The sequence below is a fragment of the Neoarius graeffei genome, chromosome 5 (genome assembly GCF_027579695.1).
Source record: "Neoarius graeffei isolate fNeoGra1 chromosome 5, fNeoGra1.pri, whole genome shotgun sequence".
Taxonomy (NCBI): domain Eukaryota; kingdom Metazoa; phylum Chordata; class Actinopteri; order Siluriformes; family Ariidae; genus Neoarius; species Neoarius graeffei.
In genome coordinates, this window is record NC_083573.1 from 69,620,923 (window position 1) to 69,640,181 (window position 19,259).

At 42.2% G+C, this 19,259-nt stretch overlaps 1 protein-coding gene across 4 annotated transcripts in view; it reads right to left on the reverse strand.

Annotated features, from left to right (window-relative positions):
- limd1a (LIM domains containing 1a) overlaps positions 1-18,882 on the reverse strand; it is a 52,463-nt gene extending 33,581 nt beyond the window's left edge. For 2 of the 4 annotated variants that reach the window (XM_060922313.1, XM_060922314.1), the window contains exons 1-2: positions 17,144-18,882; positions 2,643-2,744 (exon numbers count right to left, since the gene is read on the reverse strand). In XM_060922313.1, coding sequence (XP_060778296.1) covers positions 2,643-2,744; positions 17,144-18,263 — 1,222 coding nt within the window. In that variant the 5' untranslated portion in view covers positions 18,264-18,882. The remainder of the gene's footprint in view (positions 1-2,642; positions 2,745-17,143) is intronic. The other 2 variants (XM_060922312.1, XM_060922315.1) reach the window with 2 other exon arrangements.
- Positions 18,883-19,259: the final 377 nt, after the last annotated feature.

Below are 19,259 nucleotides of genomic sequence, written 5' to 3' on the forward strand. Positions count from 1 at the left end.
CAGCAAAACAGGCTCAAACCATGATACTACCACCACCATGTTTCACAGATGGGATAAGGTTCTTATGCTGGAATGCAGTGTTTTCCTTTCTCCAAAAATAATGCTTCTCATTTAAACCAAAAACTTCTATTTTGGTCTCATCTGTCCACAAAACATTTTTCCAATAGCCTTCTGGCTTGTCCACATGATTTTTAGCAAACTGCAGATGAGCAGCAATGATCTTTTTGGAGAGCCATGGCTTTCTCCTTGCAACCCTGCCATGCACACCACTGTTGTTCAGTGTTCTCCTGATGGTGGACTCATGAACATTAGCCAATGTGAGAGAGGCCTTCAGTTGCTTAGAAGTTACCCTGGGGTCCTTTGTGACCTCGCCGACTATTCCACGCCTTGCTCTTGGAGTGATCTTTGTTGGTCGACCACTCCTGGGGAGGGTAACAATGGCCTTGAATTTCCTCCATTTGTACACAATCTGTCTGACTGTGGATTGGTGGAGTCCAAACTCTTTAGAGATGGTTTTGTAACCTTTTCCAGCCTGATGAGCATCAACAACGCTTTTTCTGAGCTCCTCAGAAATCTCCTTTGTTCGTGCTATGATACACTTCCACAGACATGTGTTGTGAAGATCAGACTTTGATAGATCCCTGTTCTTTAAATAAAACAGGGTGCCCACTCACACCTGATTGCCATCCCATTGACTGAAAACATCTGACTCTAATTTCACCTTCAAATTAACTGCTAATCCTAGAAGTTCACATACTTTTGCCACTCACAGATATGTAATATTGGATCACTTTCCTCAATAAATAAATGACCAAGTATAATAGTTTTGTCTCATTTGTTTAACTGGGTTCTCTTTATCTACTTTTAGGACTTGTGTGAAAATCTGATGATGTTTTAGGTCATATTTATGCAGAAATATAGAAAATTCTAAAGGGTTCACAAACTTTCAAGCACCACTGTATATCCAAGCCCAAGCACCTATTTTGCCAACTTGACTACCACGGTGGCGGCACGGTGGTGTAGTGGTTAGCGCTGTCGCCTCACAGCAAGAAGGTCTGGGTTCGAGCCCCGTGGCCGGCGAGGGCCTTTCTGTGCGGAGTTTGCATGTTCTCCCCGTGTCTGCGTGGGTTTCCTCCGGGTGCTCCGGTTTCCCCCACAGTCCAAAGACATGCAGGTTAGGTTAACTGGTGACTCTAAATTGACCGTAGGTGTGAACGTGAGTGTGAATGGTTGTCTGTGTCTATGTGTCAGCCCTGTGATGACCTGGCGACTTGTCCAGGGTGTACCCTGCCTTTCGCCCGTAGTCAGCTGGGATAGGCTCCAGCTTGCCTGCGACCCTGTAGAACAGGATAAAGCGGCTAGAGATAATGAGATGAATAAGATGAGACTACCACAGTCTTTCTGCCAGTGTCATGCGTTTGATGATCATTTTCACAGACAGTTGACTCTTCTCTATTCAGTTGTGGGAAAAATTGTGACTGATGAACAAATGTTTTGAACAATCATCCAAGTAACAGGGGTGGCATGGTGGTGTAGTGGTTAGCACTGTTGCCTCACAGCAAGAAGGTTCTGGGTTCAAGCCCAGCGGCCAGCGAGGGCCTTTCTGTGTGGAGTTTGCATGGTGTCTGCGTGGGTTTCCTCCAGGTGCTCCGGTTTCCCCCACAGTCCAAAGACATGCTGGTTAGGCTAACTGGTGGCTCTAAATTGACTGTAGGTGTGAATGGTTGTTTGTCTCTACATGTCAGCCCTGTGATGCTCTGGCGACTTGTCCGGGTGTACCCTGCCTCTTGCCCATAGTCAGCTGGGATAGGCTCAAGCTTGCTCCTGACCCTCCACAGGATAAGCAGCTATGGATGGATGCTCATAAAACTGTTTCCAAGACCATGCTTTAGTGCACTTTACTCAGTCTCTAATAGCACTTCACTACTCTTTCTATCTGTTGTACTGTAGTGCTAGGGCTAAAAAAATATTTGTGCCTGTAGGCCTACTCCTCCTGTGATTAAGGATAAATGGATTTCAATACACATCAATAAATAAACAGTTCCAAAATTCAACACACATACACGGTATGCTTTCCCTCTAGATTGGACCATTGCAAGATCTTGCTGGTTGCTCTCTCTTTAAGTCAGCTTCTGTTAATGCTGTAACCCAAGTTCCTACCAGGAAACGAACATCAGAGTACTGTACATTATGCCAATCATATTCAAGCTACTTGAGCTGCTATCAGTTCTGCACTGACTATGATGTTTAAAGCTCTAAATGATTTAGCTCCATTATACCTTCCTGATCTCATGAAGCGATGTAGGCCATCCTGAGCACATTGCTCTTAATCTCAGGTATCACTCACAGCTCAGCCAGTGGACAATGGTTTTCTTGTATGGCCCATAAACTCTAGAAGAACCTGGGATTTCTAAATCTACAGGTGTTTTCAAATCCATACACAATATACTTCTCAGGATTTGTAGTAATTCTCGTAAATTTAAAAAGTGACTGCATTTGGTCTATTCTACAGTAGTATGTAAAGCATGTTGAGATTTTGGACTTGAAAAATAGATGAGGACAAAATAATAGGTAATATCAATAAGAGAACATGAGAGTGAGTCTGAGAGGTGTGTGTGTGTGAGATGAGATGAGATACTTACTGCACGCACTGCAGGTGAAGCAGCTGTCGTGGTAGAGGCTGCCCATGGCCTGGCACGCCTGACTGGCTCCATACACGGCCTTACTGCATTTCACACAACTGCCTGTAAAAAATAGCCACAACACAATCATATCAATATCACCCTTATTATTGCATGTAGTAACCAGCAGCTTTGTGGGTTGTGGGTTCGATCCCACATTAGCACCACAGCAAACAAACCTTCCTCGGCTGGTGCCGGTTCTCTGTATACTGATGGTGTGTCATGGGGTGTGTGCACATAACTCCAGGCTAATTCAGAGATGCAAGCCCTGTCACTACATTCACCATACACTGCAATATATTTGCGTTTACTAATGCTACAGTTAATGTGATCATATCAGTCTAAAAGAAAGCAATTCATTTCATGACATGATATATGACATTAGGCATGAAACTGCCTGTTGAATAAACAAAATACAGCAAGATGAAAAAAGAGATGAGAAGCACGACAATCCCTTAGCATATTGGGTCATTATGAGTGGAAATATAAACCACTTTCTTGTTTGAGTTGGCACACATGCTGAGAATTCTGCCACATGATCAGTGTAATCAGATGCTGAAGGGTTCCCACACAACACTGCCAAACATGAAACACACACATTCCCACACACACTCTCTATATCAACAGGATGTGGGAAGAATTATTACAAAGGGTATAAGAGACAAAAAAAAGGAATCACTGAAGAAGGGTAAAGGCACAGAGGTGGAATAACTGAGTCACTTTGAACCATAATAAATGAAACGAGGATTAAATGTGTTAAGGACTTGTGTCGTGTTTCCTATTATGTTGATTATTGTGAACACTGGCACAATGCGACATGTCCCTGATTACACACTGCAAAAAATTATATCTTAGCAAGTGAAAATATCTTGAATAGTTTAAACGATCTAGCATTTCCTATGAGAGGAATACAAGACACCCGTTCTGAGATTATTAAACCTAGTTCTAGATTGCAACCAACTTATTCTAGGATGTCTTATCGAGTAAAAAATATCTGTCCATGCAGCAAGATTATTTCACTAGTATTAAGTAATTTTCTCCTCAAATTCAGTTTTCAATTTTTTGCAGTGCACATTGTCCCTCTTTTACCAGTTCAGACCTCGGTGTGGAGCAACAATACAATTATAACCCTGTCACAATAATGACTCTCCTTTAGCGTGTACTAAGACAGCCTTTCTCAACCGGGGTGCCGTCTGGCTTCGTTAGGGGTGCCGTCAAAAATTATATATTCTAGCACTGAAATAAATAAAATGAATTAAAATTCCAAAAAACGACAGTTACACTAATGCAGATCATCGCCGCCTCATGCATCATCAAAATTTGTCTCACGGCCCCCTTTCCCATGTCACAACGTCACTGCCAGGGTCAGCGTATGGTCAGCGTGACTGCATACATTTTATATGGGGGTGCCTTGAGAATTTGCATACTTCTGAAGGGTGCCGTGACTGAAAAAAGGTTAAGAAACGCTGTACTAAGACCATGCTAAAGAGCAAAGGGAAATGGAGCACTTTATAATGCGCCCATCAGACAAAGAGAAAACTGGTGAATATGCTATTCCATACAATTTGGCTCCAAATACTTCTCCATGCAAAAAAAATCTAGGTAGATATGTGGACGTAACACATTCAACTAACTGCCAGCTAAATTCCCAAATGTTTAACAATGTTAACAAAATATGTTTTTCAACACAAAGAGACTTCAGCTAAATAACATGATCACAAGATCTACAGCACTGTTAATGAAATGCTAAGAGAAAAAAAAAAACCTACACAACAGTGGTCTTTGTTAAAAATGGAGACATAGGCTAGGCCTCACAGTGTGTGAGAGCAGATGAGGAATGGCATGATGTTCAGAATCACGCTGTGTTAACAGCATTACCCGGGGCGAGTTTTCCTCCAAGGTAGAGAGGAACGTCAGGAACAGGCTGGAATAAACACCTACAAAGAAGCCTCTGTTCTCTCAGGTTCAAACATCACGCATTTAAACTCTGCCTACACCCTCTCAGCCCACTCTAAACAAACCACCCTGATGTGTTAAGCTCTATACTAGAGGACACTACCACACCCATGTTACATGCCTTAAGCGCAACATTTTCCATACTGGCAAAACTGCTACTGAAACAAGGATGAGCAGCACAGTGGTTAGCACTGTTGCCTCACAGCAAGAAGGTTCTGGGTTCGAGCCCATTAGCCGACAGGGGGCCTTTCTGTGTGGAGTTTGCATGTTGTCTATGTGGGTTTCCTCCGGGTACTCCGGTTTCCCCTGCAGTCCAAAGACATGCAGTTTGGTTAAAGCATATATGCAGAACCACAGCCTCACTTTCGTTTATAAATGCCTTGAGACCTCAAGAATGGCAGAGGAATAGTTTTAAGCGTTAACAATAAATCTAATATAGCAATTTTTACGATTAAAGTGATTTATATAGGTAGCGGTCTGAGTGAATGACCTTAACGTCCGTAACGTCACAGCAGGAGATCTATCGGTCTCATCGCCATTTCCACAAAACTAAAACACAGCTGACTGCAACTCCGATCCTCCATTTTGAGCTAATTTATTGCCATGCCACGTAGATGTGTTGCTGCACCCACCAGCAACACGACAGAAGGTGGATTTACGTTGCATTCATGGCCCAAGAATGTTCAAACTGCAAAGATTTGGACGCGTTTTGCGAGAAGTTCACAGGCACATTGAATGCCTACGAAGTGGTCTTTCCTCTGCTCTGCACATTTTATTGAGGACTTGTATGAAATCTCTGATCTGTTGAGGAGCGTTGGCTATAAGGCCGTATTGAAAGAGGGTGCAGTACCAACAATTTAAGATTTTTTTTAAAAAGAAAAGTTCAGTTGCACCAGTGGCACGGTGGTGTAGTGGTTAGCGCTGTCGCCTCACAGCAAGAAGATCCGGGTTTGAGCCCCGTGTCCGACGAGGGCCTTTCTGTGTGGAGTTTGCATGTTGTCCGCGTGCGTTTCCTCCGGGTGCTCCGGTTTCCCCCACAGTCCAAAGACATGCAGGTTAGGTTAACTGGTGACTCTAAATTGACCGTAGGTGTGAGTGTGAATGGTTGTCTGTGTCTATGTGTCAGCCCTGTGATGACCTGGCAACTTGTCCAGGGTGTACCCTGCCTTTCGCCCGTAGTCAGCTGGGATAGGCTCCAGCTTGCCTGCGACCCTGTAGAACAGGATAAAGCGGCTAGAGATAATGAGATGAGTTGCACCAGTCCTCCCAGAGTGAGCCAAGGGTTGTTGGTAAAACCCGGGATGAAACGAGACGTGACACATTATAGCTCAGGCAGTGACCTCCCTGCGGTTGTTGCTAAAACCAGTGACGTCCCGTTCCGTCCCGGGTTTTAATAATTGCCTGGGCTCTCAAAAATATATATTTTTATTCCCATTTATGCAGCATACAAAAGTCAAGGATGGAGATACTATCCACTGAGACATTTATTTAAAAATAAAGGTTCTGCGTATCTGCTTTAACTGGCTACTCAAAATTGTCCATAAGTGTGAGTGTGCAAAAAGGAACTGGCCACCCTGCTGCTGCAATTCTGGCCAAGTCAACCAAACATGGTTTGGTTGGCTCAAGCCCGGTTTGGCAGCGATGATGACGACTGAAACAAGTTATAGTTGTGACATATTTAGCAATGGTAAGCACTTTTACTGTGGCATTATACATTGCACCAAGGCACATTTCAGTTTAATTTATTGATAGATAACTGATGTCTCACAGATACTTTTCTGTTTTTCCCCCCGCATTGAGTATCTTTTATGACTCATGAATATACATAAAGCATTTATAGATTCAGCTTGTGGGGTCCAAATCTTTTTTATGCATTGCTGTTTTTATCTAACAAGATTGCTTTATTTACTCTTTTTTTATATACTTATTATATGGTCACATTTATTACAATTTATATAATAATACTCCACTCATATTTTTCATACGAGCTACATCCGGGACGTGGAGAGAACCAAAACCATGATATAAATCTCTATATGTCACTTGAGAGAAAATAGATGAATTGTTTTGATAAATTTGGGGACTTTTTGTTCGTGAATATGTCTATATAATAAAAAGAAAATCACACATTGGCTTGAATATATGAAGTTTATCTGCTCGTGTTGAAAAATTCACATTTTTCATACGAAATACATCGCGGATCTGAGTGACATATTTTCTGATATTTCACTCCGATAACGTCACTTCCAGTGTTTTCCTGCTGACTAGATGTCCGTTGTCAAAATGGTGAACCGGTTAAGGTTAAAATTCCTTTGATTAACTTGCGTATTTTTTGTGGATGTGTCTATATCATATAAAGAACGTAACACGGTGGCATGAAGATATGAAGTTTATCTTCTCATGTTGAAAAATATATCACTCATTCACTTCGCTCACTCGTGCATATGTTCAATACTCAAAGATAAACGGCATATCTTCGCACAACCATGTAATATCCTCTATATACGTACGCACAATTGGCCTGTTATCTTTGACATGCATCTAATCAATCTTAAGGGTGTTTAAATCAGATTCTTCAGATCTTGAATTCATGACGCTCAAAAACAAATTCCATTTTTCTCTCTGAACTCTCACAAAGTGAATCACAGTGTTAAAACACACACCATATTTTCTACATCAATCATTTAATCCAAGTTTTTAGTAGGTGAATTCCAAAGAAGTGAACTTAAGGCCAATATATGTTGGCCTAATAATAATAATAATAATAATAATAATAATAATAATAATTAAAGCCGCAAGCGGCCTCGACGGGCCCTCGCGCCAGCGGCCAAGGGGGGCGGGGGCATGCATCCCCGCGAAACACCGTCCACAGCTTCTTCGGCAAGAGACATTACTCCCACAATGGCGACAAAGCACAGAATTGGACACATGGCAACAATAGGGTCTCGCACTGTACGGTGCTCGGGGGGCGCTATAGAGGCCCTGAGGCCCGCCTGGATCTGGGCTTCTGGTTCTCAGTAGCGGTGGCAGTCTAAGGAAAAGGAGCCAAATTTCGTGCGTCGTCGACCATGGCAAGCGCCCCAATAAGGGTCTTGTAAAGAGTTTGCTTGCCAAGTTTGACAAATCAGAAGCTGCAATATCATTTTTGCCATAACCAGCACCCCCAGGGGCGAAAGTGCAAAAAATTTGGCGTATATGTCAGGTGAGCTATGAAGAGTTTGCGTATGAAGTTTGATGACAATTGAGTAAATAGAAGATGAGATATAGATTTTTGAAGAATAAATTTTTTGGTTTTTCCCATGTCAGTAGGTGGCGCTATGCTGTACATGAGCGATTATGAGTTGGAAAAATAAGTGTCTACAACAGCAGCGTACTATCACAAGGTAGTGGTTTGAAGGAAAAGCATTATGGAATTATTTACCAAAAACCCGTTTTGGAGCAATTGCGTCGGCCAGAAACAGCGCCCCCCATGGACGAAAATTCCCAAAATGTGGTATACATGACATGGGAGGTAGTAAGAGGGTGGCCGTGAAGTTTGACCAATTTTGAGGAAAGATTGGATTTTTTGCCCATAAATAGCGCCCCCAGTGGTGAAAGTGCACAAAATTTGGCGTATATGTCAGGTGAGCTATGAAGAGTTTGCATATGAAGTTTGATGACAATTGAGTAAATAGAAGATGAGATATAGATTTTTGAAGAATAAATTTTTTGGTTTTTCCCATGTCAGTAGGTGGCGCTATGCTGTACATGAGCGATTATGAGTTGGAAAAATAAGTGTCTACAACAGCAACGTACTATCGCAAGGCAGTGGTGTGAAGGAAAAGCGTTATGGAATTATTTACCAAAAACCCGTTCTGGAGCAATTGCGTCGGCCAAAAACAGCACCCCCCATGGACGAAAATTCCCAAAATGTGGTATACATGACATGGGAGGTAGTAAGAGGGTGGCCGTGAAGTTTGACCAAATTTGAGGAAAGATTGGAATTTTTGCCCAAAAATAGCGCCCCCAGTGGCGAAATATCACAGAAATTGGGTAACATGTCAGAAGCCCAATGAGTGATTTGCGTGTGAAGTATGAGCAGTTTTGAGCAATCAGAAGATTTATGAATTTTTAAGCATGTAAAATTTTGCATCGAAAATTGATTGACGTATAACTTCTGAACGGTTTATCCTACGTGAAACGTATTTAGTAACTTTTGTCAGCCATGTCTGTAGATGATGTGTATCAATTTTGGTGACATTCCTATGAACGGTCTAGGAGGAGTTGCGCCGTCTTCGTGGCCATGCATTTCGCACAAAAGTGAAATTACCTCACTTCCTATTGGGCGTGGCTAATGCATTGGCATTACATTTTTGTCCGGCTTAGTGAGATACACATGCGTACCAAATGGCATGCCACTACTACAAACTACATGGCAACCAGGCACCTTAATGCGGGAGGCCAAAATCACAACGAGTTAGGGGGCGCTATAGAGGCCCTGAGGCCCGCCTGGATCTGGGTTTCTGGTTCTCAGTAGCGGTGGCAGTCTAAGAAGAAGGAGCCAAATTTCGTGCGTTGTCAACCATGGCAAGCGCCCCAATAAGGGTCTTGTAAAGAGTTTGCTTGCCAAGATTGACAAATCAGAAGCTGCAATATCATTTCTGCCATAACCAGCACCCCCAGGGGCGAAAGTGCACAAAATTTGGCGTACATGTCAGGTGAGCTATGAAGAGTTTGCGTATGAAGTTTGATGACAATTGAGTAAATAGAAGATGAGATATAGATTTTTGAAGAATAAATTTTTTGGTTTTTCCCATGTCAGTAGGTGGCGCTATGCTGTACATGAGCGATTATGAGTTGGAAAAATAAGTGTCTACAACAGCAACGCACTATCACAAGGTAGTGGTGTGAAGGAAAAGCAGTATGGAATAATTTACCAAAAACCCGTTTTGGAGCAATTGCGACGGCCAAAAACAGCACCCCCCAAGGACAAAAATTCCCAAAATGTGGTATACATGACATGGGAGGGAGTAAGACGGTGGCCGTGAAGTTTGACCAAATTTGAGGAAAGATTGGATTTTTTGCCCAAAAATAGCGCCCCCAGTGGCGAATTATCACAGAAATTGGGTAACATGTCAGAAGCCCAATGAGTGATGTGCGTGCGAAGTATGAGCAGTTTTGAGCAATTAGAAGATTTGTTATGAATTTTTAAGCATGTAAAATTTTGCATTGAAAATTGATTGACGTATAACTTCTGAACGGTGTGTCCAACGTGAAACGTATTTAGTAACTTTTGTCAGCCATGTCTGTAGATGATGTGTATCAATTTTGGTGACAGTCCTATGAACGGTGTAGGAGGAGTTGCGCCGTCTTCGTGGCCATGCATTTTGCACAAAAGTGAAATTACCTCACTTCCTGTTGGGCGTGGCTAATGCATTGGCATTACATTTTTGTCCGGCTTAGTGAGATACATATGCGTACCAAATTGCATGCCACTACTACAAACTACATGGCAACCAGGCACCTTAATGCGGGAGGCCAAAATCACAACGACTTAGGGGGCGCTATAGAGGCCCTGAGCCCCGGCCAAATTTGGGCTTTGGGTTCTGAGTAGCGGTGGCAATTCTCGGAACTGGTGCCAAATTTCATGCGTTTTCGCCCATGGCAAGCGCCCCGAAAATGGCCCAACAGCGGAGAAAAATAAAGAAGAAGAAGAAGACGGAAGAAGAAGAAGAAGACGGAAGAATAATAATAGTGAACTCTTACAAGAACAATAGGGCCTTCGCCCATAGGGCTCGGGCCCTAATAATAATAGGTTTACTGAGGTTCAAGTTGATGTGAGCCTGATTCAACGTCATGGATTTTCATACCACGCCAAGCTATGTCAACCTGCTCATTTTTGAGAATCAGCATGTAGAGTGTCATATCCCCCACGAAGAGGAAGTGCTCAGGCCGTGTGCTGCCATACAGCAGGGAAAGTGATTATACTCCATGTACATTCTCACACTCCTGCGGCCTTCTCAACACAGCTGCAGAAAATGTATACAAAAATTCCCCAAGTGTGTACCATCAAGCACACCCTTGAGCACGCATGTGATTTGGCAACTTCAGTGTTGAAAGTGATCAACAGGACAGTGTATTTCAAACAGACAGGCAAAATTCCTTTCCAGTCGTCACATACAGAGGTCTTTGCTATAAAGTTACAATAAATATGAGTGCCTTGGTTTATAAAAATTGTTGCAGAACAGCTGAATGGACTTGATACTTTGTGGAAATGACAAGCTAAAGAAGGAGCATGTGTTTAAGGACTCAAAGGACTTTTTGACTCATGATGACTAAGTTATATGGCACCCACTTTGAGAGTCATCCTCTTCAAATTTCTATTTTTGAGAGGCACCCTCTTCGAAGTCTTTTTTTGAGAGCCACCCTTGAGTTGTGAAATGGAACCAGCACTGAAAAGATCATAGGAAAGTAATCACATGGGCCTACTTAACACACAGTAAATATTGAATATTACATATAATAGGCATGTTAAGAACCATTTATGGCTATTTATTGGAGAAGACAGGGTGGGACCTAAGGCTACGTTTACATTACGTCGAATCAGCGGATCATCAGATTAATGTTCTTAAAACGATTCGCGTTTACACTAAACCGTTAGCCGTGCACACAGCAACACCAATACACGGATACGCTCGGCTCCGCAGGCATCCTGCGCTCCAAATCACTCCGCCCTGAACAGCGAGTGCCCTCTGGAGGGTGCGCACTCCGGCCCTGCGCAGCTCACAGAGCGCGCGAGTGAAGTGCACAAGCTGTGATTCGGGACTGAGCCGCTGTGTGTGTGATCCCAGCGCACATCACTTACTACTTGCAAGTGGAAGGATGGCAAGCCTAAAGACAATCATAACTACACAATGGGCAGTATTTGCATCAGTATTTGCAGTATTTTCATACTTTTATACTCTTTAATGAAAGGTGATACAAGGCGGAAGTCCGCGCCGTTTTTCAGCAGTCGCGTCACATGACCAACGCCAGCGAATCAGGAAGGTGGATGTCACAGTGACGTTGTCCAATGAGATGCCAGCTAGAGCTCAGCACAGCGTATTCGCGTATTCTCAATGTTTACACAGCACCGGACCAGATACGATCTAGGTTGAATACGTGGACGCTGGCGGATTCCCGTTTCCCGGCTTTTCCAGGTGGTTTAATGTAAACGGACAGTGCATCCGCGAAGAAAACGAGACAGATACGGTCTAATGTAAACGTAGCCTAAAGCTCATGTCTGTGCACACGATCCTACAACTACTGACAATGGTTAAAGGAATTCTGCATCATACACTTTTTTTCCTGCTCTTCATACCTTTTTTTTAGGTTTAAGGATGTAGCCTATGTAATGTTTCTAAACAGGAAACCTGGACAGTGTCCAAAGCACAAAAAGTTTCAGGCCTAAGGTTTTATCATAAAACTACTCATCATTGCACCTCTCTAGGGGAATAGTATCATTCATGGACTTGAGTAATACAACATTAGTAGAGAGACTGTAAGATATTAAAGTAAGAGAGAAGGTATTAAGAAATTTGGAGAATTAAGATAAAGCCTGTTGGCATGCTGTCTCCTTCAACTTTCTGCTGTTTCACATCAGATCTGATCATTATCGCTACTGAAGCTTGTCTGAAATACACAGGTTGTGCTGAAATGTCTAGACAGAGAAGGTCACGATATCTCCTTCATTTGGATCTCAACTATTGAGCCACTGACTCTTGCACATTTTTGACATTGTAGCGCTTTCCTATTTATCATCATCTCCTGGCTCTGGCCCAAACTCTCTTTTAAGAAATTCTACAACTGCTTTTCAAGACATTCCTCAGCATCCCTCTGGTGCAGTAGTTTGGCTGCATGTTCATTTTCCCAGAACTTTTGTTCCATGCCTTGCCATTGACTGAGCTCAATGCTGCATGTATTGCAAAAATAATCCACAAGGAAGCTCTCATATTTAGTCGAGAAAGCTTTAAAAAGATGCGAAGATAATGTTTTTGAATGAACTTTTATCACATCTGGATTTTTTGAACATGCTAGCATGTAAAGCTGCACAATATATTGTGTACGTTGTGAAGGGTAGTTCTTCAGTAACAGAATTACATCCACAGCAAAACGTAACTTTTTTAGTTGCAGTACTCAAGATAATGACATTAAATAAAAAATTCACACTGTATGGGGTATCTTTTGGCCCTAAAAAAAAAAACCTAGAAAAATTGGCTTGGTTTAACTCTGAATGCAAAATCTTTTATGAAGAAAGAAAAGTCAGTAATGGAATTACGTCAGAAAAAAACTTAACTCCTTAAAATTCAAACCAAGATTTCTCTTCAGCAACATTGCTATATGATTTTTAAATATGGTTTTCAGTACATTATGCCTTAGATTCCAGACTTTAGTAATAAATCACTGAGCTGACAAGTTAAGGCAATCTTAATAATTTCATAATTTTGGTCTCTCTGCTGAAGAACTGGCCTTAAAGCTAGCCAGCCTTTCGATTTCATAAAATTGGTGAAATTTAGTTCCCTCTGAAATTTGGTAATTATGATATGTTTATTTCTGTAATATCTAACAAACAAACAAACAAACAAACAAACAAACAAACAAACAAACAAACAAACAAAAAAGGCCATTCTGTGGCTGGGAAGTTGTTTAATTTGAGGGATTCCTTTGCAAATAATATGCATGAAATTGCTCACTTTGCGCAGTCAAGCAGACAGAGGAAGTCCATGTGCGCATGCTTACCTTCGTCTTCTTCTTTTGGGTTTTACAGCAGCTGGCATCCACAACTGCCATCTACAGGTTTACCTTGACCGTGCACTGACAGTTACATCATTTTGTCGCTAAATGAACAGCTGATCACACCGAAGTGCTCGCTGACCGCCGATATTTATTAGTTTGGTCCTGCGTTTCCTTTCATTTGCAACAAAATGTCTTTTCTTCTCGCTTTCTGTTATTGTAGTCGGTCTTTCACGTTTCATTTGCACACTCACGTCCTCCATTTTTCTCTCCTGTTTCAAATTTGTATCTCACAATGCCTTGCGCGAACAGGGAAAGCCCACCACATGACATGGGATCTTGAATTGGGTCATGGTGAAGCAGGAAAAAATAGCAGAGAATTTAGAGCCACATGGCCCTAAATTCATTAACTGTTCTATTTTTTTTAAACTAATAAAATTGGAAGTCTGTGATTCGAATTCAGTAGCTTTCAGTCCACTAAACAAAAATAATTGGGTGTCGGGGAAAATTCTTTTTATGACACTTGAAAAATCTGAAAGGCAGTATAGCTTTAAGACAATGTCAGACTTTATAATACTATTAATACAGAGGCTTTCAGTAGATTTACTGTGTACTAATATCATTCTTACTATATGAATGAATGAATGAATGAATGAATGAATTTTAGTGCTGTCAAAGTTAACGCGATAATAACGCGTTAACACGATCTCAATTTAACGCGATTAAAAAAAATAGTGCCGTTAACGCAAATTCTAATTTGGCCCTGCTCATCTCCAGGAACCCGTAGTTCCTGTCGAGGCTTGTCGCGCGCTGCTTCAATAAGAGTACGTGTGAGTGATGGAGAAAGGCATAGACATATAAACATCCTCGCCGCCATATTGGATGGGGCAAAGTGGAGAATAAAGATGCCTCATTCATGTGCTGCGTTTAACTGTACCAACAGGTTTACCGTCCAAACGAGATCACATGGGATTACCTTTCACAGGTGAGACTGGAAAAATACTTTTCAATACTGTTCCTTCAGTCTTCAGTTTCCCAGCTCATCTCCACCGGGTAGGTGTAGAGTTATAAGCAGCGAGAATTAGATAATACAGTGCCACACTATGATGAACGTTTTTGAATGTATGATGAATGTTTTTATTTTTGTTATGTTTTTTTCTTCTTTTATGGCAAATACTTCTCTTCAAAAGAAACTAATGAAGAGTAAAATAAAACATTTTTTTATTTTCACAGTGATATGCACTTTATTTTTCATCCCTTGGTTTTCTCATCTAATATGGAAGTTATGGATGTCAGTGGCTGTGACAAGACGTGTTATGCTCTGCAATAAAATAAAAAAAAACATTGGTACAAAGCAAGCCCATTCACTTTTTTATGCTGATAAGAGAATTACAATGGTTTTTCATGTGACAAAAATGTGCGATTAAATTGCGATTAATCGCGAGTTAACTATGACAGTCGCGACATTAATCGCGATTAAATATTTTAATCGCTTGACAGCACTAATTAATTTCTTTTATTTCGAACATGTATAAAAAAAATGCATGTAACTATTTGTACATACAAAAGAAAGAAAACGAGAAAGTGACAAAAAAAGAATAAATAAAATAAAGAGCTAAGACATTACAATACACCGCACATTGTTCGAAAAAACCCTATATCTGAGGGTTCAGATAATTTTCCCATGGTGTTTTGATAAATTGCAGCACTGGCATCATTTAGAGAAAAAATCGGATCAAATTAATGCAGGTCAATCTTTATCTATGACACAGTGCAAGGGCTAAATTACTTTTAATTCTGTATTAATATTGTATGGAAATGTGCTATTTTTGTCCAAGTTCTTGCCTGGACTAGAGAGGAAATGAGATGGTTTCATGTGGTTCAAGACTGACATACAAAGCAATGGCCTGTTGTCAATGACCACAGAAACAAAAACTGAGAATAGACACAGTGATGTCAACTCTCACCCACTCTTTACTGGAAAAAGACAGAGCCATGAAAAGCTAGACCCAGTTTTAAAATATGCTTAGGCATCAGCAAGGTCAAGCTCTCCATTCATCACTCAGTCCATTTTGTGGCCTGAAAGAGTGAGTCAGAGAATGAGCCACAGCATGGAGTGTGAGGACGATGCTCTGGGAGACCTGAATGAAGACAGGCAGTCAGTCCCACACAACACATCATCCTGAACATACTGTTTTTTCACTTAGTCACACCAAAATCTGCTATCACTTAGTACCAGTATGTATATGTGTAAACAGTAGGCTATGCTGGTTGACCTGGGTGACAGTGTTGGCTGTTTTGCTGTGATACTGAATTAACCTTAGAAATACTCAAAGAATTTAAGTCAGCATGGATGCTTAGACATATGCTTCTGTAACTCTTGTACTGTGCTGGGAGGCGCGCTGGGTGGCACGGTGGTGTAAGTGGTTGGCACGGTTGCTTCACAGCAAGAAGGTTCTGGGTTCGAGTCCAGCAGCCGGCGGGGGCCTTTCTGTGTGGAGTTTGCATGTTCTCCCCGTGTCTGCGTGCTCCGGTTTCCCCCCACAGTCCAAAGACATGCGGTTAGGTTAATATGGGGCGGTTAGGTTAATATGGGATGGCCTTGGGCTGAGGTGCCCTTGAGCGAGGGCACCTCATTCCTAACTGCTCCCAGGGTACTGTTAGCATGGCTGCCCGCTGCTCTGGGTACGTGTGTGTGCTCATTGCTCGCATGTATGTGTTCACTGCTTCAGATGGGTTAAATACAGAGAGGAATTTCACAAGTGTGTGATGAATAAAGTTGTGCTTTCTTTCTTTCTCAACCTTCAAATCTGTGGATCCTCTGAAATAATCTCTAAATAATTCTCCTGTAATGATCTTGTAAATTTCAAGTCATCACATCAGGAGTGTTTGAATCAAATCTTCTTTATAAATAATGTGAGGTCAATAACAAAAACACTGCTGTGCTAAGCAGTATGCAGAAACGTTCAAAACCCGAATTCCTGAAATACAGGAAAGACATCATAACAGGAAGCACACATCAGGAGGGCATAAAAAAGGAAGCAGTGATATTCACAAACCAAGACATTTACCAACTAAATTCTGCTACCATTGATTTGTGCTTTCATGGAGCTAAATTTATCATATAGTGCTCAGATCTCTGAAGAAGTAATGTTGCCTTTAACTGCTTTACTACATTTACCAATTCTGTGTACTTTGTAATTGCTCTGTAATGGTGGGTTTACTGGTGAAAATGTATTCTTTAGTAATGTCTATAATTAATCACATTATGAAAAAGCCCATTCAGGCACTTTTTCATGAAATGCAAACAAATTATCCAACTTGTGATCAAAGCGTATAGTTTTGAACAAGAAATATGAAAGCTGAGGCTTTTCCCCCAGATTTAGTTCAGAGGCATTAAGACAAGCTGATGAGGTTAAAGGCTGATGAACTCGAAGAAAAACAAACAAACAATGATTAACACTAGAATTTAAATGAAATCTCATAGGCTGGAGACATACAAGCAACAGGGAGCTACAATGCATCATTTAGACACATGCTTGACTTCATCCCTCAGCTTGGCTTCACTCCACCCTGCTTCACTCTCACTCACTCTTTCTCACACACACACTGTGAAGGTCAAGTGGAACAGACAGCTTGTTTTTCAATCAGTGGGCTGTTAAATACTGTTCTCCAAAATTACAGATGAGAAAAAGATTAGTAGGGGGAGGGGGGGGGGGGGGAAACGACACTGGGAGTGATCACGTATGCCTTACCGAAGTAGTCAGCCTTAGGCTGGGCATCCATCTCCTTTTCCAGGCGTTCAGTTAGAGCTTCTAATTTTATTTCAGCTGTAGATGGCCCAGACTCGGGCTGTATATGGAGAGTGTGGCATGGCAGTTTGAGTGCCTGTGGGGGGCTGTGGGCATCACTCCGAGCTGGCTCTGCAGGGTTCAGCAAGTTGTCTGGAACAGTGGAACTGCTATGACCTCGAGTGTGACACTGCACTTGACCTTTAGGCTGATGCGCTTCTGGTTGGCTTTGCGCTAGCGGGGACAGCTGGACAGCGGAGCACGTCCCAGTGCTTTGAGGAACCCCGTTAAGGCGTGGGTCTCCATAGGGTTTCTGAGGCACGATGGGTTCGGCGTGATGAGTAGGGCTCACATAAGGAGAAGACTTGTGGTGACAGTCTGGTTCTCCATGAGCACCTGTGACTGATGGTGGGAACCAATCAGGCTTCCCAGCGGGTGTTAAAGTTTGGCATGGTGAAGTCTGATGGACAGGAGAAGTTGCTCCACGGTTCAGGTTCGTTCCACTTGAACTCAAGCCAAAGTTGGGTGATAGTGATGATGATGATGCCTGGGATTGAGGATTGTTCTTAGATACCAAAGTGCCAGAAGGACTGCTAGGAAGAGGTATAGTTTGAGGACAAGAGTTTCCAGGTTCTACAGATGGATTATGGTATGAGCGTGACAGGTCTTTATTATCATGATTGCTTCCATAGCTAAAAACCCTGGCATCATGTGGGCTGGCTGGATGATGCTTCTGTCCTTCATAACATGTGCTCGGTCCTGACAGAATAGGTGGCTTAGATGCAGCTTCATGTCTGGAGTTACTAATAGGAGGTCTGTCTTTGGTGTAAAACGTGCCATCTGCTACTTTGACATGCCCACCGTTTAGCCTTTCTCCCAGGCTGTTTCTCGCCATCTCTTCTTGATGCTTCTGCATGTGAATTTTGGTCATTTTGGAGGCGAACACTCTCCTGGTTTCCTCAAAGTCCGGGTTATTTCCTGCGTCCCTCTTCATGCGGAACAGTCCGTCCTTGGACGCCTCGTACATGTTCAGGTCTTCGATGAACTTGCTCGCTTCGAGCCCCAAATCTTCGTATTTATCCATGACCACAGGGTTAAAACGCGACAGGAGTATGTATACAAAGTAAACACAAAAAGTTTCCTAAAATATCTTTGTCATTTTGTCCATGGTGAAACGTGAAAGGCAACAAACGCCGAAAACTCACCAAAGTCCGAGTACAAACTGTACAGAAGAGGGGAAGAAATGACTGTTTGTTTATATCCTCTCAGTGTAGCAAAAAGACAAAAATAATCCGCATGGGGGGGAAAAGGGTTAAAAGATAATCCTCGTGAGAAACGTTTGTATTATCGAAAAGACGAGTCTGAGCAGAAAGAGAGGAGTGTGGAAGCCTTGCAGTCGGACTGACTGTGTGTGTGAGAGAGAGAGAGCTCGAGCCTGCTCTGTTCATCTGAACTGAATCATTCACAGGATGCTTTCCGCTTTTAACCACACACAGTCAAGTGAGTGAGATCCGCTCGGACCTCTTTCACACTCCGACAGCTTCACTTCAGACTCCTGTGAGATGGAAACCCGAGTATAATCTCATCTACTTATCCTACAAAACACTCCGCTTCTCATAAAACACACAAGGCATCATACACGAGCGCGCGCCTTATAAGTTTATAACTGTTTATACTGAATGTAACCGGAAGGCATCACACACACGAGCACGCGCTTTATAACTTTTTATAATGAATGTAACCGACAACTCTCGCGCGCTTTGGTTTATTTGTTTGTTTGTTTATTTATTTATTTAAAGGTACAGTACACTAAAAACGTCAAGCGGCGGGCAGTTCTCTCTCTCTCTCTCACACACACACACACACACACACACCTTATTGTCCTTGTGAGGACCTTCCACTGATATAATTAGAAGAAGAAACCTTTATTTGTCACATGCACACTTAAAGCACAGTGAAATTCATCCTCTGCATTTAACCCATCTGAAGCAGTGAACACACACCCAGAGCAGTGGGCAGCCACACCAGAGCACCAGTCAGGGGTTAGGTGCCTCGCTCAAGGCTGCCCCACATAAACCTA